Below are 17,539 nucleotides of genomic sequence, written 5' to 3'. Positions count from 1 at the left end.
CATTCATCCTTTCCACCAGCTCTATGAACTGGGTGTCCCCATCTTGTGGATGGGAGCCACTGGGACTCGGGAACCTGCTCCATCACTGTCCCTCTAAGGAGCTTGCTCCTTGGTGGGCTCTGTCATTGGAGTGTGTGTCTGGGAACCTGTCTCCTCATCTGTAAAATGACAGTGGTTGAAGCTTGCTGGGAGGACCACGGCTGCCTGCAGGACCCAGCCTGGGGCTCTGGCCCCGGAAGCCCCCCGTTCAGTCTGCCCTTGTAGCGAGGTACCTTTTTTGGGTTGTTCTTTTCCACCACGCCATCCCGGTCTGCATCCACATCCAAGGAGATCTCTGGGGACAGACACATGGGTGAGTTGCTGAGCCTGCCAGACTGGGTGGGGCTAGGACAGGAGGAAGATTAGGGTGGGATTAGGGTGCAGCTCACCCATCTGCTTGGTTCCCAGAAGGGGAGTGCCTTGCTGAGGGCATCTTAGCCAACCCCCTACCTCAACACCCCCCACTGCGGGATGGAAACACGAGCAGATACCGTGCAGACTGCGCAGCTCTTGGAGGGGCTGCCAGGTGGGTCAGGGATCTCTCACCCCTTTACTGTTCCTCAGTCAGTTCTGGGTGGTGGATGGGATGAGCCTCACTGGACAGATTTGGGAGCCTCGGTTCAGAGAGGCCAAGTCACATGCGCGGGGGCACACAGGTCGCATTAGCAGAACTGAAGCACACACTGCGTCTGGTCTGATTCGAAGCTCATATTTTGAAAACTTTCATAGGATTCCCTACCTGCCTTTCCTAGTCTGCCCTAGGCGTGTGTGCACACGTGCACGTGTGTGCGTTTCTCTCCCAGAACTCCTGGTGGTCTAGGGCCCACCTCTAAGGACTGAGGGTTTTACTTTGGGTGGGAAACAGGGTCTTCAATCCCTCTTGATCTGAGGGTGCCCAAGAGGCCAGGCCACCAGATAGAGGATCCACTGCAGGGTCCCTGTTTATCCTTTCTCTTGCGGGAGGCACCTTCTCTATCCCTCGGCCTGCTGTGGGGACCGTGTGGGGCATTGAAATGAGCCCAAGGTTTAGTACCAGACGGTGCTGGGCTTCAACCTTGGTTCTCTGCTTATAAGCTGTGTGGCTTTGGGCAGGTTAGACAGCTTCTCGGAGCCCCAGTTTCTTTATCTGAAAAGTGGGGCTCTTTCCAGTTAGATGAATTGCCCTAATTGCAATGGTGGGCACTACTGCCACTTTCAGCCGGATTTTTGTTGTCGTTGCTGTGGGAGCCGTCCTGTGCACTGCAGGGTGTTAAGCAGCATCGCTGGCCTCTGCCCCCTGGATGCCAGTAACTCCCCCCCGCTATGACAACCGAAATGTCTCCAGATATTGCCAAGTGTCCTTTGGAAGGCAACATGGCTCCCCGAGTTACAGACCGACGGGGCGGGGCAGGGGAGCTGTTGGGAAGGTGATGGGCGCGACACATGAGCTAAGCTGGGTTCAGGGCCCCGAACTGCCTAGTGGGCTCGGCCTCATGCTGAGCATGACTTGGACTGAGGTAGGAGTTGGGTGGGAATGAATGGATTCCTGGGCAGTCCCCTTGGCAGGCGTGCTCTCTCCCTGAAGAGGCAGAAACATCTTCTCTCTCTCTCCTAAGTCGGGGTATCATATTCGGGGCCTCCCTTTGCCCACAGTCCGATTCCCTTTTAACCCTGGTTGTGGCTCTTCTGGGTTTTGAAGGAGGTAGGAGCGGGGGGGGGGCTTTAAGGGCACCTGGTCCTTGGAGAGGCAGCACTCCCACCTCTGCAGCCCCACTGTCAGGCGCTATAGGAAATAGTTAAATAAAGTCTTCCCATTGATCCCATTCACGCAGCAAATCACTGTTGAGCATCTACTGTGTTCCACGCACCACACAAGTCGTGGGGACCAGTGGTGGGCAATCAGGGCCCCGTGCCTGCTCCCAAGAAGCCCCCAGTCCTATGAGATAAATATTATTGTTTCCATTTTACAGGTGAGCAAACCCAGACTTGGAGACGTCACCTGTCAGCAAATTGGGCTGATGAGCTGGGAGGCTGGTGCAGGATAAGAATTCTAGGGAGAAAGCCAAGAAGGCGGCACCACCAGCTACTGTTAAAGAGGCTGATGTAAACTTGTAATATATAGGATGGATAAACAACAAGGTCCTGGAGCAACAATATTGATTTTGGCTCCCAGACCTTCATGAACTTTCCAGCGGGACACTCCCTAGGGAATGCTGCCTTTAGGAGAGGCTGGCTTCCTGAAGCTCCTGCCTGGGGACCGGCTGCAGACCCAGCCTCCTCCAGGAGTCACTCTTTGCTTTTCAAGATAACAATCTCTCCTGCGCGTATCGTTCTTTGTGGACGGTACAGCACTTCCCATGTGTGTTTTCCCTTCAATTGCCCCCCTCTCCACCCAGCCACCCGTACCATACAGATGAGGAAACAGAGACACCCAGCAGGGCATTGACCATGAAGTCCCCAGAGAGTGCAGAGCCAGGGGTCCCACTCGGGTCTCTGACTCCAGACTCCTGCCTTTGGCCGTTCCCTCCACTGTCTGAGGCTGATCTCTACCCTGGGCTGTTTCCAAAACCCAAGCCTGCCTTTCAAGACCAGGACTTGCTCCCGTGAAGTTCAGGGAAGTTGGCCACCTCCCCACCCTGGCAGCTGTGTGGCTTTGGTCTCTAGGCTGCAAGATGGCTCCACATCACGGATCCTATGGTCTGTGAAAGCAGTGGGGCACAGGAGAGAAATTATGAAGCACTTCATTGTGCTTTACTTCATTACTTACTTTTTTTTTTTTGGCCGTGCAGCGCAGGTTGCGGCATCGTAGTTCCCTGACCAGGGATTAAACCCAGGCCATGCAGTGAAAGCACAGAGCCCTAACCACTGGACTGCTAGGGAACTCCCCACTAGGAATTTCTCAAATTAAATTTTTTAAATCAATGTAATATTTGCACAGTGCAAAAAACAAAAAAAAATCAAAGAGTACCAAATAGCTTCTAAAAAAACCCAGGAGTTCCTTGTCCAGCCCGTCCCCTCACCTGCCTGAGGCAATCTCTATAATACCGAATAACATGATTATTGCTCTTTCTGGGTTTATTAAATTCAGACAAGTTTCACTGACTTCCCATTATGAAATTCAGGCATTGCGTAATGGGGCTCCCTTATCGCCCACCTCCCGACCTCCCACGGTGCTCGACACGTTCTCTCTTATGACCCATGACCCAACTTCACAGTCAACTGGAATGGCTTCCTCTCCCCTCCACCCTCCCTCAGAAACACCCTCAAGCTATAAGCCATCCCTCAAGGACTTCTCCCCTTCAAAGCTTCCCCCAATGTCCAATTTATCTAGATTCCAAGGGATGGTCTTTGTGGGGACGGGAGCAGGGCGGGCATGGTCTGCGCAGGGCTCTGGCCTCCCGGGATGGCTCTGTCTTCCCTGGGGAAGGAGGGAGAGGACATCTGTTTCAGGGCCTCTGGGGTCCAGACATTTCCCAGAGGCTCTGAATCCTACCTCAGCTCCCCAGAATAGCCCCAAGGTGTCAGGTGGCACCTGGGGTACGGGGCAGATTAACTGGAAATGTCACTGGGATTGGGTTCAAGGCAGTCTGCCCTGAGAATCAAAACACTGCCTCGGCTTCGACACAGAGGCATAAGAGTTTTGGCGGGCTTCCGGCCCCCATGGACAGTGGCAGGGTGCCGGGCCTTCTTGCCTAACAGGGCAGCTTGGGGAGGAAGGATTCTCTTCCCCAACAGCCAACTAGGGCAGTGATCCTCAGCTCTCCGGAGGGGATGCAAGGAATGAGGGCCTTAGACTGATGCTAAAAATTCTCAAGGCTCCTGTACATGTACTACTCTCATTGCCAGGACCACAGCAAAGAGGGTGAGATTATTCCTCCCTCCGAGATCCCTCCCCTCCCACTTTCCCCCTTAACCTGGAGGGCTTGGCAAATCAGCCCTAACCGGGGGCTCAGAGGCCCTCAGGGATCAATGAGCTCAAAACTCTCATTTTATAGCTGGGAAAAAGGAGGTCTAGGGAATTCCCTGGGGGTCCAGTGGTTAAGACTCTGCAGTTCCACTGCCGTGGGCCCGGGTTCGATCTCTCGTTGGGGAACTAAGATTCTGCAAGATGTGTGGTACAGCCAAAAAAAAAAAAAAAAAAATGAGGTCTGGAGGGGGAGGGCATATAACAGGTTTTTGGCAGGACTGGGACCAAGACCCACAGTCTGATTTGGCCAAGGGCATTATAGTTTCGTTCTCGAATCCCAGGAGGAAGACTGAGGCACGGGAAGGTTCTTCAGCTTCATCCAGGCAGAGGGAAAATGGACGGCCCCAAGAGGAAGGGAGGAAAGCAAAGAGCATCGACTGCGCACCTAGCCCACGCCAGGCCCTCGGGATGCACCACCCCACTGAACCCTTGTAAACACTGTGCAGGAGTTCACCGTGAATCGCATTTTGCGGATGAGGAAACAGGTTCAGGGTGGTGGTCACAATGTGGCTGGACGAGGCAGAGCCAGAACACTGTCCGCTCTGAAGTCAGGGATGTTTTTGGCTCAGCGTGGACTCAGCACAGAACTAGGGTGAGACAGACTCAGATACATCCTTGGGGGCAGCCCCACCATCCTGGGACATTCAGAGCGTTCCTGCCTCTGGGGTGTTGCCCCTGCATGATTACTCAGGGCATGGGGCTCAGGGGCTCCTGGGGTAGATGCCTGAGGGAATATGGGACCCGGAGGGGTCAGATAGACCAGTGGGTCTCAAAAGAAACCCAATTTTCACTAGGATTGCTGGTGGAACAGGAAACGCAAGTTCAATGGGGTGAGTTTTTTATAAAGCTTTATTTCTGCAATGTAAACGACTGTCTTTTGTTCTGAGATTATGCCCTGCCTACTCTTTAGGTGTTAAAATGTTAAAATGATGGTGATAATTGATGGTAAATGGTTTTATTCCTGTCTTTTCTTTCTGGCCAAGTGTCAAAATGGTCAGGTTTACTATTTTTTGGTGGGGGGTGGGGAAGAGGGGACACTTCACTGACCCACGGAACCTAAATATCTGGAACTTGGGGCAGTTAAAGAAATCATTGTTCAGTGAGAGCACAGCCTCGGAACCCCGGAAGGATGAGCCTGGTCATTCATCACGTGCGGATTTGGTATCTTTGGACTCTCATGCCTGCAGCACCCTGACAGGCTTGCTCCGAGCACAAGCTTGGAGTCTCCTAGCAGAGCCCTGCCTCCTTACAGTGCACTGTTTTGCCGTCCATCCCGAGTCTGCCATGCTTTAGGGTGGAAGTCTCGTTAGTGGTGTCGTCAGCCCCTGGGCATCTCCCTTCTCTGCCAGGCCTCTGGCCACTGCCCTTCCTGCTAATGTCCTCAGGTGTCCTTGTCTCTGTGGGGTTAGGTTTCCTCAGGGACGGTCACCTGAGACAATCTGGGGGCACTGTGTGCCCGTGAGGTGGACACACGTGCCAGCCCTCAGCTGCGACCCGGGAGGCTTGGGTTTCATCTCCCAAGGCCCCCCGAGGTTGTCCTGAGGAACCCCCCACCCCCAAGGCCAGGTACTCACTCCCTCGGTGCGGAAAGAAGGGCAGGTGGCCAGCAGTGAAGCCCGCTTGGGAATAAGCTCAGAAGCAGGAGAGCACTGCTGTTGAGCCTGCTTCAGTGGCTAAAGACACAGGGTTGGAGAAGGAGGGGCTGGCTTGGGAACTAGTTGTTTTGTGGGGACAGTTCTGAGACCCCTGGAGGATGTGAGATAATTGAAATGGTGGGGTGTCCCACAAACCACTTTCAGGGTTCGTGGGCTCAGGTAAGTTTTTGTTCGTTTTATTTTTTCTAGGAGCCTTGATTTTTCTCATCTGTAAAATGGGGACAATACTAGTGTGCATTCTCAGAATAGATCTAAGCATAGATTGAGATCATGATAGTAAACCACTTAGTACTGAAGCCTGGCACACTGTAGGTGCTCAATAAATGCCACCTCTTCACCAAAGTCCCGGACACAGAGCAGGTGTTCAGAAAATAGACATTGTTATTTTTAACACTCAGCACATAGTTGACTCTCAGTAACTGGTAGTTCCCTCCCCCTGACATGTGGCCACTCTATCAATGTGAAACTGAAGCTGGATGGACAAAATGACCCACTGAAATGTCGCCCTGGCTTAAACATTATCTGATTTAAAATTAAAAAAAGTAATACCTCCACTGCAGAGGAGTCGAGTGAATGAAGCTTCAGAAGACCACAACCTACGTGCCCTGGCATCCAGGGCAGGGGAGTGCATTGCAAATGGGAAGAACCCAGGAGGGGAATGATCCTGAGTTCTGGATCCAACCTGCCACTGAGTTGCTGTGTGACTTTGAACTAGTTCCCTAACCTCTCTGGGCCTCAGTGTCCTTATGAATCAAATGAAGGGCTTGGACTAGGTGAGTTAAGGACCCAGGCTGCATCTTTGTGTCCCTGGGCTGGGTCTGGGGAAGGCAAGTGTGTAGCTTGGATTGTTGAGGATAGCACAGGTTTTGTAGACAGGTCATTCCCCTCACGATGAGAGGCAAGTTCTTCTCCAGGCTGCAGGGGAGAGGCGGGAGAGGAACAGACTTTGCTCTTTCTCCTCCATGGCCCCCAGAGCCTGCGATGCGGACCCTGACATTGGGGTGAGTTGCTGGCAGACCAAGGCATGCCTCCTCCTGCAGCATCCCCACCCCAGGACATAAGGGCCTGGGCACGTGTGGCATCACTTTTCGGGCCTGCATTATTCAGAGGAAGCTCTGAGTGCCAGGTCAGCAGCACTGAAAACAGCCCAAGTGTCGTTGAGAAGAGCAGCAATGCCAGCCCCTGGGGAACAAAGGCACCCAGGCCATAGCCATGTCAACTCACCAATGGCCGTGAGGAAGAGCCCAGCCTGGTCGATGGGGGTGACCCCATCCTCCTCATAGTAGTTGACGGTGACCTTGACAGGGAGGGGACACATTGGGAGGGAAAGAAGGGCAGAGATCACAGATCACAGGCAGGAAGATCTGCAACGACCACCTCCCTCCCTCACACCTCACAGCCTGTCAAGCTGACCCTCTCTAAACATCTGAACCCTCTCCTCCAGGAAGTACTCCTGGGTTGGTGGGCTGTTTTTCTCAGATTATCCAACTAGATATGGGACTCCCCTTTCTCAGAGTGCATCTGCATGGTGCATTTTGCTGCTTGTGGGGGCCGCACATCTGCCTTGGTGTGTGTCTAGCTGCCGCCAAGCAACGACGGGGCTTAGGTTGCTCTTACTGGATAACGCCCAGCGTCATCAATGACATGGGGCACACAGTGAAGTTCATAATTAGAGAACTTAGGGAAGAGAGAGTCTGGTCTCGGCTCCAGCACTTGGGCAAATCATTTTGCTGCGTGGGCGCTCAGCATCCCGTCTGATACACGATGAGACCAAGGATGTTTGTGGCTGTAACTTCCAATGATTCTAATAGTTCGTCATTCAGCAGCACACGATTTTAACCTGCCATGAAGTCATCATTCTATGATCTAACAACAGGCTGTCTAATACCATAGCCACTAGCTGCGAATGTTTATTGAGCACTTGAAATGTAGCAAGTCCGAACTGAGATGTGCTACAGGTGTGAAATGCACAGCAGATTTAGACTTGATGTGAAAAAAGAATGTAAGCTAGTTACTTTTTTTACATTGATATCATGTTGAAATGATAATATTTTAATGATGGAGTTAAGGAAAAAATATCAAAATTAAGTCCCCCTGTTTCTTTTTGCTCTTTTAATGTGGTTGTTAGAAAACATAAAATGACGCGTGTGGCCCTCATGCTGCTTCAATCAATAGCGCTGGTCCAGCCTGTCTTGATGCCAGCACCGTCGGTCCCCAGTTCCCGCAGCCCTCGCAGGGGCGCCTCCCCGGCCACGGTACCTTGTCGCTGCTGGCCTCGGCGCTCGCCTGGCTCATGGTGAGCCGCAGCGTGGTGCTGGGCGAGAGAGGCCAGCGCTGCTTGCCGTCAGCGGCCACCTCCTCAGGCTGCCTGTCGTGCACCACCTCCACCTGCACGCGCTCCGAGTGCTTCAGGCTGAAGGTCTGGGCCCCGGCTGGGGCTGCGCTGTATGGAGAGAGGAGGGCGGTCACGGGGATTCCTGGGCAGGTGGGACAAGGGGCTTCAGGAGAAGACTCCTGGAGGGACGAGGCTGCAAGGACACTCCCAGGCTGCCTGGTCTCCCTAGGGACCCAGCTATACTGTAATCACCTGGTAGTGAAGAGGGCACTTGTTAAAACTACAGATTCCTTAAGTGGGGGAAGGGATAAATTAGGAGTTAGGGATTAACTGCTACACAGTACTATATGTAAAATAAATAAACGACAAGGACTTACTGTATAGCACAGGGAACAATATTCAATATCTTGCAATAAGCTACAATGGAAAAGAATCTGAAAAAGACTATATATACACATATATGTGTACATATAACTGATATAACTGAATCACTTTGCTGTACACCTGAAACATAGTAAATTGACTATACTTTAATTTTTTAAAAAATCACTGTATTCTAATGAAAACATCTTTTGGCCTAAAAAAAAAAATTACCGATTCCTTGGGCCAATCCTGTACCCACTGAGTCAGAATGTTCCAGGGTGGGGCCTGGGGATCTGAATTCTTAACACGCTTCCTCGTGTTTCTGACAGGCAACCAGCTTGGGAGCCACCTGATACTGTATGGGTGGAGGTCTGAGGCTCAGACAGAGGAATGAGTTTGCTCCAAAGAGAGTGCCAGGCCTAGAACCCTGTCTCCCAACCCCTGTCCAGCGTCTGAGCTGAAGGCCAGGAGACCTCGGCTGATAGAGAGGAGGCAGGTGTCAAAGTGCTGGGTTTGCACAGAGAAGAAGCCTGGAACTCGGGTCTTCAAGGGGCAAGCGTGGGCTGGCTCTTTCACAAAGACCCCTACTTTCTGTCACAGATTTCACAGCTTGGAATTCTCTCTGAGAGTCATTCCTTGGGGCTCTGGAGTGGTTTTCTATTGAAAGGGAAATAACTTTGGAATTCTTGAAAAGCCATCAAGATTTCAGGGCAGAAAACGAACTGGTTTGAGCTGCTTGCTATGGACTGAATGTTTCAGTCTTCCCAAATTCAGACGATGAAGCCCTAACTCCCAATCTGATTGTAGTTGAAGACAGGGCTTTAGAAGATAATTAAGGTTAAATGAAGTCATGAGAGTAAGGTCCTAATCTGATAGGATTGGTCATCTTGTAAGAAGAGGCAGAGGGAGGAGAGGGGGAGAGAGAGAGGGAGAAACAGCGATCTCTCGTGCACCGAGGAAGGGCCATGTGAGCCCACAGCCAGAAGGCGGCTGGCTGCAAGCCAGGAAGAGAGTCCTCACCAGAACCCAACCATGCTGGTACCCTGATCTCAGACTTCCAGCCTCCAGAACTCTGAGAAATAAATTTTTGTTTTTAAGCCACTGATCCTGTGGCATTTTGTTTCGTCAGCTCAAGCAGATTAAGACACTGGCTTAAGGGGAGATAACAGGAAGGACAGGGAGATAGAGGAGGAAGGTACCCAGGGCTGACAGTTTTGCTAAATCTCCAGCCCTCCGTCTGAAGGTCCCTAAAGGCTGAAAAGGGCTCAGAGGGATTTAGGTGGATCTCATGGGACTTGGGACTAAGATACAGGTGCAAGTGTCTGCCTCAAAGGCACATCTGCTATTTTGAAGGTCTGGTGTTCCTGGGCTCCCGAAGAGTCCTCCACTGTGATCCGGCATCAGAATCATCAGGGGGTGCTGTTTAAATCTTCACTGTTTTGAAGGCTACAGCTCTGTGGATCCCATTCCCAGAGAGTTTGGCTGGCATGCCTGAGGGGCAGCTGAAGGTGTAAACAGTGACCAGGGTTGAATGAGAGCTTTGGGCCAGTGGTTCTCAAGGTTCAGGAGCAGTAGCAGTGGCAGCAAAAGCGTTCCCCGGAGGGCTCGTCGAAACACGGATTGCCTGGCCCCTTCTCAGCATTTCGGAAATTCAGTAGGTCTGGAGTGGGGCCTGAGAGTTTGCATTTCTACCACGTGTCCAGGAACTGCTGGTGCCGCTGGTCCAGGGGCCACACTTTGAGAACCACTGGTCTAGATGTGCAGCAACGCACTCTGGTGCTTAGAGCCCTGGGATGAGATGGCCAAGGCCCTGAGTGTGAGTTTGCAGAGGCCCCCAGGCAGGGTCTCTTCGATCCAGGCCATAGACTGTGGGAGTTACTGGCAAAGACCACTGGTCTCGGGCATTGGCAGGAGAGACCACTGGGCAATGGTCAGGCAGCCTGTGTCCAGGGCTGGGAAAGGAGCTTGCAAGAGAAGCTCCAGAACCACTCTGTTTCTTGTCTGTCCCCTTCTAAACTCCTCAGCCCATCATGGGGACACTTGTTGGCTGTGGTCTGCTGCCCTCCATTCACATCCAGCATTAGGAGAGGCACAGAGTCTGGGTAGAAACACTGGATTGGGAGCACATGTGCAAAAGATATGGGTTCAAGCCCAATTTTGCCGCTGACTTGCCGAGGGGGTCTTGAGTGTGTCCCTCACTCCTTCTGAGTGTCCACTTGCCGACCCATAAGATGCAGGACGACCGCCCATCCCTCCTGTCTCTCATTCTTCGACGGGGACGGGGGACAGGGTGCCTGCATTTTGCCTCATGGTGTTACCCCGGGTGTCTGTCTTCCTCTGGATTGTAAGCCCCCAAGGGCAGGGTCTGGTCTCCTCTAGGGCCTAGCACACGGCTGGTACATCACACATACTCAGCAAAGAGGGTGGAGCTGAGCAGGACAGAGGTGAGCCTTTTAGCAGCTCCAGGCAGCAAATCCCAAAAGGAGGTGTGGGTACCCAGGTGAGATGCTCTTAGGTGGCACATGGATGCACAATTTAAAAGAAGACTTATGTATTTATTAAATGTATTATCTTTTATGGCAAGTGATAAAGGTTGGGCATTTATGGTAATCATAAGATCTCCACTTAAAGTTATAACAAAAATAAGAGTTGGTTTAAAGAAAAATTTTAAGTTAATGGTACTAGAGGTAGAATATGCTTTTGGTAAAAATTACGGGAGTCTGGGCAGTTGTAGGCTCAGATCTAGGAAACATTCCCCTAGTGCAAGTCCTGGGTTTGACCATCAACCTGCTGGTGGCCTTGGGCAAGGCGTTTCTCCTCTCTCAATTTCATCAAGTGTAAAATGAGAGAATGGGACCAGGTCAGAGGTGGCTGGAGTCTGGGGAGCACAGAGCGGGCAGGCCTGGACAAAGGGGTAGGGAGGAGGTGCTGAAAAGCTGGGGATCTCTCTGCCAGATCCCCACCCTCCCTTTAAGCAGAGTCACGTTATTTCATCTTGTCTCATATAATGGGTTTCTGCATACAACTCTATTTAGAAAAAATGGCTTTATAAACTCACAGGGCAGGATAATCTTTAGGGCCTCGATTCTGACAATAGTGAGATATAAGTGATGCTTCCTGCCACCCTCATTCCTCTGAGCCAGTTAGAAACTAGAGGAGGCTGCAGAGGCTCGGGGGTTAACGCCCCACCCACACTGGAGCTCTGGGGACTCACACCCTCCCACCCCAGCAACAGTCCTGCTCTGAGCTGAGCAAACAACTATTCTTCCAGCAGCCCTGGCAGAAGCAACAAAGGCATCTATTGTCCCCGGTGGCTGTCCCCCGTGGCTCCGGATGGCTGCCTCCCTCCCTCCCCAGGAAGAACCTCTCAGAATCCCCTGCAGAAACCCAAGAGCCAGGGGCTGCCGCCACCTTGACTGTCCCTGGATGCTGCAGGGAGGGGCCTAGGAAGTTACGGAGGGAAGTAGAGCAGGGATGGTGGTGGCCATGACCTCCTGCTTATGAAAAAGAGGCTAAAGATATGTAGATGGAAGGACAGGCTAGGACCACATCTGCACTGCCCCCCATAGCCCAGTACCCAGGACGTGACCATGCTCAATATATATTCTGGGAATAAACGAATGAATGGACCCACCCTTCTTGGTTTCCCAAACTGTATTACCAGAGTGATTAAAAAAAAAAAAGAAATCAGGTTACCTGCCTGCTTGAAAATACTCAATGGCTCTTCAGTGTCTACCAAACAATAAATCCAAACTCTGTAGCCTGGTATTCGCCCAGCGGCATTTAGCCACCGCATCTCAACTGGACTCCCCAGCCTCACTTCCTGCAACTCCTCCCACCCTCTCAACTCCCTGCATGGTTTCATCTCACCATGCATTTTGCATATGCTGCTCCTTCTACCTGTAGTGCTTTCCCCTGACTTCTCTGCCTGGCAACTGCCCATCCCTCTCTGACGACTCAATTGATTTGTCTCCATCCATGTTTATTTCCCCTTGTGGCAGTTTATCTCCTTGAAGGTAGAGATTGGATTTTCTTTTTGTTCCAGCACCTGGCTTAGCACAGACACACGGTAAGTAAATGTTTGCTGCAGGAAGGGCTGGAAGAGGGGACTTGCTTATGTGGTCATTCCTTCACTTAACATGTATTTATTGAGCACTTACTATGTGCCAGGCGTATACTAGGTCCTGGGGGGTAGAGCAAAAAAGATAATATGTTCCCGGGGCCCATGGAGCAAATGTTCCAGTGGAAGAGAAGGACTTCCGACGGATTACACAATTATGTGATTACAGCTGTGAAAATTGCTCTAAAGGAGACGTATGGGGTTCCATGAAGCCCTCGCCTGGAGGTCGAGAAAGGATTCGTGGAGGAAGTGGCACATTTGAGTTGAGGTTTAAATTTTACACTCTAAACGATAGTTAAGAATTAGTTAAATCAGTGGTTCTTAAATTCGAGTTGCATCGGCAACACCTGAAGAGCCTGTTAAACTACAGGTTGTCGGGCTACCCCCAGAGTTTCTGATTCAGCAGATGGGGTGGGTGGGGCCAGAGAAACTGCATTTCTCTCCCCCGCCCCAACTTTACTGAGGAAAAACTGACAAATACAATTGTATGTATTTAAAGTGTATGACAGGATGACTTGATACACATATACAGTGGGAGCAAAGTGCGTTGCTAACAAGCTCCCAGGTGATGCTGCTGCTGCTGGTCTGGGGACCAGGGTGAGAACCGCTGAATTTGGACAAAGCGAAGAGAGGAAGAGGAGCAGGGACTTCCAGGCAGCAAGGACAGCCTGGGTGATGGCCTGAGGTGGAAGCTAGCCCAGCATGTTCAACAAACTGGAAGGAGGTAAACGTGGCTGGAGTTTGGGAGCAAAGGGGAGGGAGAGGGGTGGGGGGAGAGGACCCAGATCATGGCAAGGAGCTGGCCATTCTCCTGCGGGCACCGAGGCTTCTGAGCAGGGGAGACGTGATCATTTTTGCACTGCAGACAGATCCACCAGGGTGCAGGGTGGGCAATGGATTCAGGGGTCAACCAAAGGAACATTGAGCAAGACTGGAAAGTAGTGTCAGATGGATTGATAGAAGAGGGATGTCCACTGTGCCTGGCCCAAGAGAATTCTGGGTGTTGTGACCTAATATCTGCTCAGCCCCACAAATGCTGTGTGGCCTCTAGGGAGCCAGTCAGCCTCTCTGGTCTTCGCTCAGTCAGTGGGGAGGGTCACCAGCTTGGCCTCGCGGGGCTGGGATGCTCACTCAGCCTGGGACTCGAGGGCAGTACATGCCTGCTGCTCGCTGGCACCTGGCTCTCCCAGCTTGTCCGCCTGCCCTGGGCCTTGTTAACACCAGCGGGGCTTACTCCACAGTGAGCCCAGCTCCTGGCAGGCTGGGTTTAACACCCTGTCCTTGGGTCTTTGCAGGAATCGGAGGGGGTCTGTGGGTGCCAACCTGGCGTGCAACCCCATGGCGAGCACCCTCCAGGAGCCGCCTGGTGTGGTGGTGGCTGGAGGCCTGGGGTGGGTAGCTGGTCTGGACAGGGACGGGTGAAGACGAAACATGACTTTTGTCTTCAGCCAGCCTTCTTCTGTGCCTGGGAAGCTCAGCAGCCTCTCTCACTAGGCACTGGTGCCTCCAGCTGCCCAAGGTCCCTCTGCTGAGGGAAGAAACAATCTAATCTATGGTCTCTCCCTCCGCAGACACCTTCAATGACTCCCTCCTGCCTGCAGAACAAAGTTTAACACCTGAGCCTGGCACTCAAAGCCCCAGTTTAAATGTATCCGCCCTCTAGTCTTACACTCCAGGCTACAGAAACTATGCCCTTTCTGCCCCCACGTGTCCCGACTTTCTTGCCAGGTACACTTGCTCCTGCATGGCCTGTCCTGGTCACACTGTGAACCCCTGTCCACCCTTCAGCTAGGTTGCCACCTCCTCCAGGGAGTCTTCCCTGATCCTATTATGATCCAGGACTCATCTCTCCCTCCCTTTGCTGGTGCTTCAAACAACACTTAACACTTGTTCAACATTTCTCTCCCATGAACGTTATAAACTTTCTGAGGCCATAGTTCATTATTATTTGTTTTGCTAATATTATAATAAACCCAATACTAACTCCTGATAACCACTTACTGAGTATTATGTACCAGGCACTGTTTCATGCCCTTGGCCCACGTGACCTCAGTCCATCCTTTCGATAACCCCATGAGGCCTGTATTAATGTCATCCCATTTTACAGATGAGCATGTTGAAGCCCACAGAGGACAAGCACCTGCTCTGAGTCTCAGGGACAGACTGAGATGGGCAGGGTGTGGGGTAAACTCAAGTGCTCTGAGCTCCGGGCCTGGTTGCTCCGTTCCTGGGAGAGGATCCAGAGGTTACAGTCCTCCTTAAAGGTCCTTCAGGTAGGGACACCTGGCGGGGGAGGGGGACTGTCAGGCCTGGCTCAGGAGCGGATCAAATGAGAAGCCCCCTACTTATTTTGCACGTGGCGCTCAGAGGTCCAGAGAGGGGAGACCAAAGGCTGGCTTCCTGCCCTGGGCTCCTGGGTGAGTGACCAGCATAAGCAGGCTTGGGCCAGTCAAAGCCCCAGGCATGTGGTTGGGCCCGGCTGGGCAAGACAGAGCTGTCTCCGAAAACTGGCCTCCCCCAAAGTTGAACAGGTGTGACTGTCCAGCCGGGGGTGGGCAGCGGGGTGAGCCCCTGCCACTGTGCTCAGGCCCTGCGGGTAGGGAGGCAAGGCTCTCAGGGACCCCAGCCGTGCAGGGGGCTGTGGGCTCGAACCACAGGGTACCAGCTGCCCCTTAGGACCCTGCCGCTGCCCGGGAGCCAGCCTGATGCCCAGGCCCTGGAGCAGCTCCTGGCAGGGCTTCCTTTGTCGAGTCGAGGGCTCTGGGTGTTGTTCTAATTTATGGGGCCACCTGACCTGGCCTGAATGCCACCTCCTGTCATTCTCTCAGGAGCAAGTGCTGCTCTGGCCAAACTCGGCCACATGCCCTTGACCCTCCACCGGCCCGTCCAACGGTATCCATCCCTTGAGGCCGGGGGTGGAGAGCCCAGTGACAGGCCAACGATAGGCCAGTCCACATGCATCCCTGGCCACAGCCATCCATCCATTCAGCCAGCCAAGGGGCCCTTCAGTGACTTGAGGGCCGGAAGCTCACAGGAAGAAGGAAGACAGTGAGCAGGGAGAGGACGAGCCTAAAACACGAGCCCTAGCAGGCGGCCGGCAGAGCGGTTACGGGCCTGGTCTCCACACTACCGCCATTTACCAGCCGTGCCATCTTGGACAAACATCCCTTACCTCAGTTTCCCCCAAAATAGTACCTAACTCATAAAGTTGTTGTGAGGTTTAAACACATGTAAATTATTAAGTACACGTGAGATGCGTGTGCAAGGTGCCCAGAAGGCTGCCTGGTACAGAATAAGTTAGCTAGTAATATTAAGTAAATAATAAGATCTGCAAAGATAAAAACAATAGTCAGGAGGTAGGGAGTGACTGGGGCTTTGGGTCGGGCACTGCGAAATGGGGTGGAGTCAAGAAAGCTGCTTGGAGGAGGTCACGTGAGCTGAGACTTGCCCGGCTCGCAGTGGTCTGCGGGACAGTGTTCCAGGCAGAGGGAACAGCACCTGCAGAGGCCCTGAGGTGGGGATGAGGGGGGTGCATTCAAGGGCCAAGAGCACCCACAAAACCAACATGGCCGGAGTGGAATGCGCGCAGGGGAGTCAGCAGGAGATGGCGCCTGGCACCCTACGGGGAGGTGCCAAGTCCTCGTTGCTTCAGGCCGGACTGCTGACCCTCCCTGGCCTTTGCCTAAGGATACCTTCTAAAACACTCAGACCAACCAAGAGACAGAGAGAGGGGGTCTGAGTGAGTTGAGGGAGCGAGATGGGGATGAATTTAGATTCGGCAGGCTCTCCAAGGCAGGATATGGAACTGCCCCATGCCCTGTTTTTCCAGCATTTTGCTATGCTGACGTCTAGGAATTCCTGCCCTGGTACCACCTTTCCTATCTTCTGCCAGAGAGTGATGGGCAAGACCCTGCCGGGAGAAATGGCTGGCTAGCCTCTGCCTTAGGGTATCTCAGAGAAAGGGGCACAGGATCACCCCTACTTCCTACCTCATGGGCTCATCGTGAGTCAGATGTAACCAGGAGAAAGCCCTGGAGAGGCAAGGGATAGTTGATACCATCGTCTCTGCTCTGAAGCTCCTGCAGACCTCAGGGTACGGGTCCTGACCTCTCTCCACCAGGGAGAAGGGGACACTGGCCCAATTGAGAACTCTCACGCCCCAGGACAGACGCATGAACCAGGGAGGGATAGGAGAAGCTGTCTGCACAGCCTAGTCTGCGGGAGAGTCGGGCAGAGCGCGATCACCCCGTTAATTTACTCCGAGGCTGCCCCTTCTCCAACCCCTCCAGGCTCGGGGGGTGTCCGGCCGAGGTGAGCGGGGAGGGTGACACCGACACGGGGGTGCCGCTCACTCAATGTCCTCTCTCCAACTCCAAGCCAGAATCAGATGGGGACCCAGGCCAGCCCCAGTGGAGAAACGGCTGCCAGCTAAAGGGACCATCAGGGGGGACTGTGCGGGGACAAGGCGTACATGCGCCAGCCCCACGATACGCGCGCTTCGGGTGGTGTGGGAACAGCAGGTGTCTTCAACAGTGATCGCCGAGGACATCTCCAGAAAAAAATCCTACTCCTTCTTTCTGCGCATCTAGTTATAGCTTGCCATTACTCAGAATGTGGCTGGGTCAGGTCATCATCCCCAAAGGACCAGTTTTGCTGGGAGAGGGAGGGTGACCCTCAGGGCCTGCTGAGGAAGGGGCAGGCGAGGCCCCTGCTGTGTGTCTGGAGGGGAAGGAGGTCGTGTGTACATCTCAGGAAAGGCGGCCCAGAGCCCTTGGGAAAAGGGGTGGGTGTTGAGGTCTCTTCACTTGCCTCTGTGACTCAGGAGTGAGGGGTCAAGACACTACTCCCTCACTAACTAGGCCCAGGGTCCACCGGACCTTGTCCCTTGGCGTCTCCTTGGAGATTGGAGCCCCTGGGGCATCATGTGGGGTCTTGGGTCAGGACCTGTGTCTGGGTGGGGAAAGGCTCAGTGGGAAGTGGAGGGTCAGTTGGAAGTGGGTGAAGTCTCCGGGGGCAGTGGGCTCATGGCCTGGGTGGAGGGTGGGAGGGACACATGCTGAGAGGTGCACCCAGTTCAACCT

At 53.1% G+C, this 17,539-nt stretch overlaps 1 protein-coding gene across 1 annotated transcript in view; it reads right to left on the bottom strand.

Annotated features, from left to right (window-relative positions):
* The window catches only part of PADI2 (peptidyl arginine deiminase 2), a 43,711-nt gene that overhangs the window by 23,324 nt on the left and 2,848 nt on the right, over nucleotides 1–17,539 (bottom strand). Inside the window, exons 2-4 of the mRNA XM_060142798.1 lie at nucleotides 7,900–8,083; nucleotides 6,865–6,937; nucleotides 273–334 (exon numbers count right to left, since the gene is read on the bottom strand). Coding sequence (XP_059998781.1) covers nucleotides 273–334; nucleotides 6,865–6,937; nucleotides 7,900–8,083 — 319 coding nt within the window. The remainder of the gene's footprint in view (nucleotides 1–272; nucleotides 335–6,864; nucleotides 6,938–7,899; nucleotides 8,084–17,539) is intronic.

The sequence above is a fragment of the Lagenorhynchus albirostris genome, chromosome 2 (genome assembly GCF_949774975.1).
Source record: "Lagenorhynchus albirostris chromosome 2, mLagAlb1.1, whole genome shotgun sequence".
Taxonomy (NCBI): Eukaryota; Metazoa; Chordata; class Mammalia; order Artiodactyla; family Delphinidae; genus Lagenorhynchus; species Lagenorhynchus albirostris.
Note: the sequence above shows the minus strand (reverse complement) of the source record. Positions and strands in the feature narration are given on the sequence as shown.